A 2,789-nucleotide genomic window follows, 5' to 3' on the forward strand; every position below is an offset into this window, starting at 1 on the left:
AACACAACCAGTTTGTTGAATTGAAAAGTTAGATGATGATGCTTGGTTGTGGCATGCTCGTTTGGGGCACATAAATTTTCGTATCATTGAATCAATGGTACAAAAAGGAGTTAGTTCGAGGTGTGCTGAGGTTAAAACGCCCCACACAAGTGTGTGAGGGTTGTATGGTTGCAAAGCAATCAAGATTGCCATTCTCTATAGAGACACTGTACCGTGCAAAGGTTAGAGTTGGTACACACGGATTTGTGTGGCCCAATTTCGCCATTAACTCCAGCAGGAAATCGTATCTTTTTGTTAGTTGTGGACGATTTCAGCAGGTATATGTGTATCTTTGTGGTTAAATTGAAACACGAAGCATTTCAAGCCTTTCTGAATTTTAAATCAGAGGTTGAAGGGGAGAGTACCCATAAGATCAGAATGTTTTCTACAGATCGAGGTAGAGAATTTACTTCTCATAACTTCAGTGAGTTTTCTACGAAGGAGGGGATTAAACGACAAATAACGGCACCCTAAACCCCTCAACTAACGACGAGGTCACTGTTGAAAATAATGGAAGTACCCAAAACTTTATGGGCAGAAGTAGCTCGTCATGCGGAGTATATTTTAAATCGAGTAGCAACAAAAGGAGTGATTGGTGTGACTCCGTATGAGGCTTTGAAAGGAAGTAAACCAATGATTGATCACATTAAAAAATTTAAATGCATTGCACATGTGAAAAGACCATCAAATTTACTCACTAAGTTGAATGACAAAAGTGTAAAAATGGTCCATTTGGGAATAGAAGCTAGAAGCACGGCGTACAGGTTGTATAATCCAACTGAAAACATGTTGTGTGTGGCTCGTGATGTGGTGTTTAAAGAAAATACTAAGTGGAACTGGGTAGTAGAGAAAGCTGATGAAAATGAGCTTAGTTCGGAATGGATAAGTATGAAAGTTGTTGAACCCATAACAAGAGAAGTTGTGCAAGTTGATGATAACTAAAGTGATCAAGGTAAAGACTTATTGTCACCTTTGGTGGCATCCCCCACAACTGGAACCAACTCAAGTAATACACAAGTCTCAATTCCCATGAGTGTTTCATCTCATAACAGTGTGCCGGGCAGTCCACTGACGCATGATCACACACCGGTTCGTAGGTACCGATCATTAGCTAATATTTATGAGGTAACTCAACCGATAGAGATTGGTCAAGATGAGTTAATGCTAGCTGGAGAGGAACCATCTAATTTTCATGAAGCTGACAGTGATCAAGAGTGGCATAATGTTATGGTGAAAAAGTTAGAGTTCATTAATAAGAATGAAACCTGGAATCTAACTACTTTTCCACAAGGAAAGAAAGTAATCAGCTTAAAGTGTTTATACAAGTTGAAAAAGGATCCTCAAGGAAATATTGTATTGTACAAAGCGAGACTTATAGCAGAAGGAAATTTACAATGAAAAGGGGTCAATTTTGAAGAAGCTTTTGCACATGTAGCTCGAATAGATACGATTGGAATGGTGTTAGAAATGACAGCGATTGAAGAATGGAAAGTCCATCATATGGATGTTAAGTCGGCCTTACTTAATGGAAACATCCAAGAAGAAGTCTACGTCACTCAGCTTGAAGGTTTTGTGATTGCTGGGAAGGAATGAATGGTTTATAGATTGAATAAAGCCTTGTATGTCTTGCGTCAGGCACCTAGAGTCTGGAACTTAAAGATCGATCAGGTGCTGAAAGATATGGGTTTCAAAGGTTGACGTCAAGAACAAGCAGTATACACGCAAGGTATGTCACTAAAGTTGTTAATTGTTGGTGTCTATGTTGATGATCTCATTGTTACATGTAGTAACGAAGACTATATCAACACATTTAAAAGTAAAATGAAAAGTGTGTTTGATATGGGTGACCTTGGGTTACTGTCTTATTATCTTGGGATTGAGGTTCAACAAAACAAAGATGGTATTACAATTTTTCAATGTAGGTACGCGAAGAAGATATTACAAGAAGCCGTAATGGTAGATTGTAACCCATCATAATATCCTATGGAATCAAGAGTGCACGTGACTAAAGATGAAGGCGGTGTAGCTGTTGATCCTACGAAATATAGAAGTATAATTAGAAGTCTCTATTATCTCATTAATACCAGACCATACCTCGAATATGCAGTAGGAATCATGAGCAGGTTTATGGAATCACCTAAGGAATGTCACTTTAAAGCCATCAAGCTGATATTGAGGTACATTAAAGGAACGGTGAACTTTGGACTGTTTTATCAAAAGGGAGGTGATCGAAAGGTGCTTGGTTACAATGATTCTAGTCATGGTGTGGACCTCGATGATCGAAAAGGTACTACTCGAATAGTTTTTTACTATTCTAGAAATTTAATCATATGGTGTTCGAGCAAGCAACGAACTGTAGCCCTCTTATCATGCGAAGCAGATTTTATGGCAGCAACCGAGGCCTCATGTCAAGCACTACAGTTACGAAATTTATTGGTAGACTTGACTGGATTGAAGGTTGAATGTGTGAAGATAAGAGTAGATAACAGGTAAGCTATTGATTTGATGAAAAATTTTATGTTTCATGGAAGGAGCAAGCACATAGATACCAAGTTTCAGTTCATCCGATAATGTGGTTGAAGGAGGATCGATATGTGTTAAGTATGTAAGTGGCGGGAGCAGAAAGCAGACATACTTATGAAGGCCCTTCCATGAATCAAGTTCAAGGAGATGCATACATTAATGGGTGTTAAAGAACTGGACAACAAAGAACATAATTAAGGGGAGTATGTTGGAGTTTTAATTCTGAA

At 38.4% G+C, this 2,789-nt stretch overlaps 1 protein-coding gene across 1 annotated transcript; it reads left to right on the forward strand.

Annotated features, from left to right (window-relative positions):
* The first annotated feature begins 2,022 nt into the window (after positions 1 to 2,022).
* Positions 2,023 to 2,532, forward strand: LOC139860386 (secreted RxLR effector protein 161-like). Its single transcript, XM_071849149.1, has one exon. It carries the CDS (start codon positions 2,023 to 2,025, stop codon positions 2,530 to 2,532), a length of 510 nt encoding a protein of 169 aa, XP_071705250.1.
* The last annotated feature ends 257 nt before the right edge of the window (positions 2,533 to 2,789 follow it).

The sequence above is a fragment of the Rutidosis leptorrhynchoides genome, chromosome 7, assembly GCF_046630445.1.
Source record: "Rutidosis leptorrhynchoides isolate AG116_Rl617_1_P2 chromosome 7, CSIRO_AGI_Rlap_v1, whole genome shotgun sequence".
In the NCBI taxonomy this organism is placed as follows: Eukaryota; Viridiplantae; Streptophyta; class Magnoliopsida; order Asterales; family Asteraceae; genus Rutidosis; species Rutidosis leptorrhynchoides.

Coding starts and splice junctions, on each gene's coding strand:
- LOC139860386 (XM_071849149.1), top strand. CDS start 2,023: ATGGAATCAAGAGTGCACGTGACTAAAGATGAAGGCGGTGTAGCTGTT.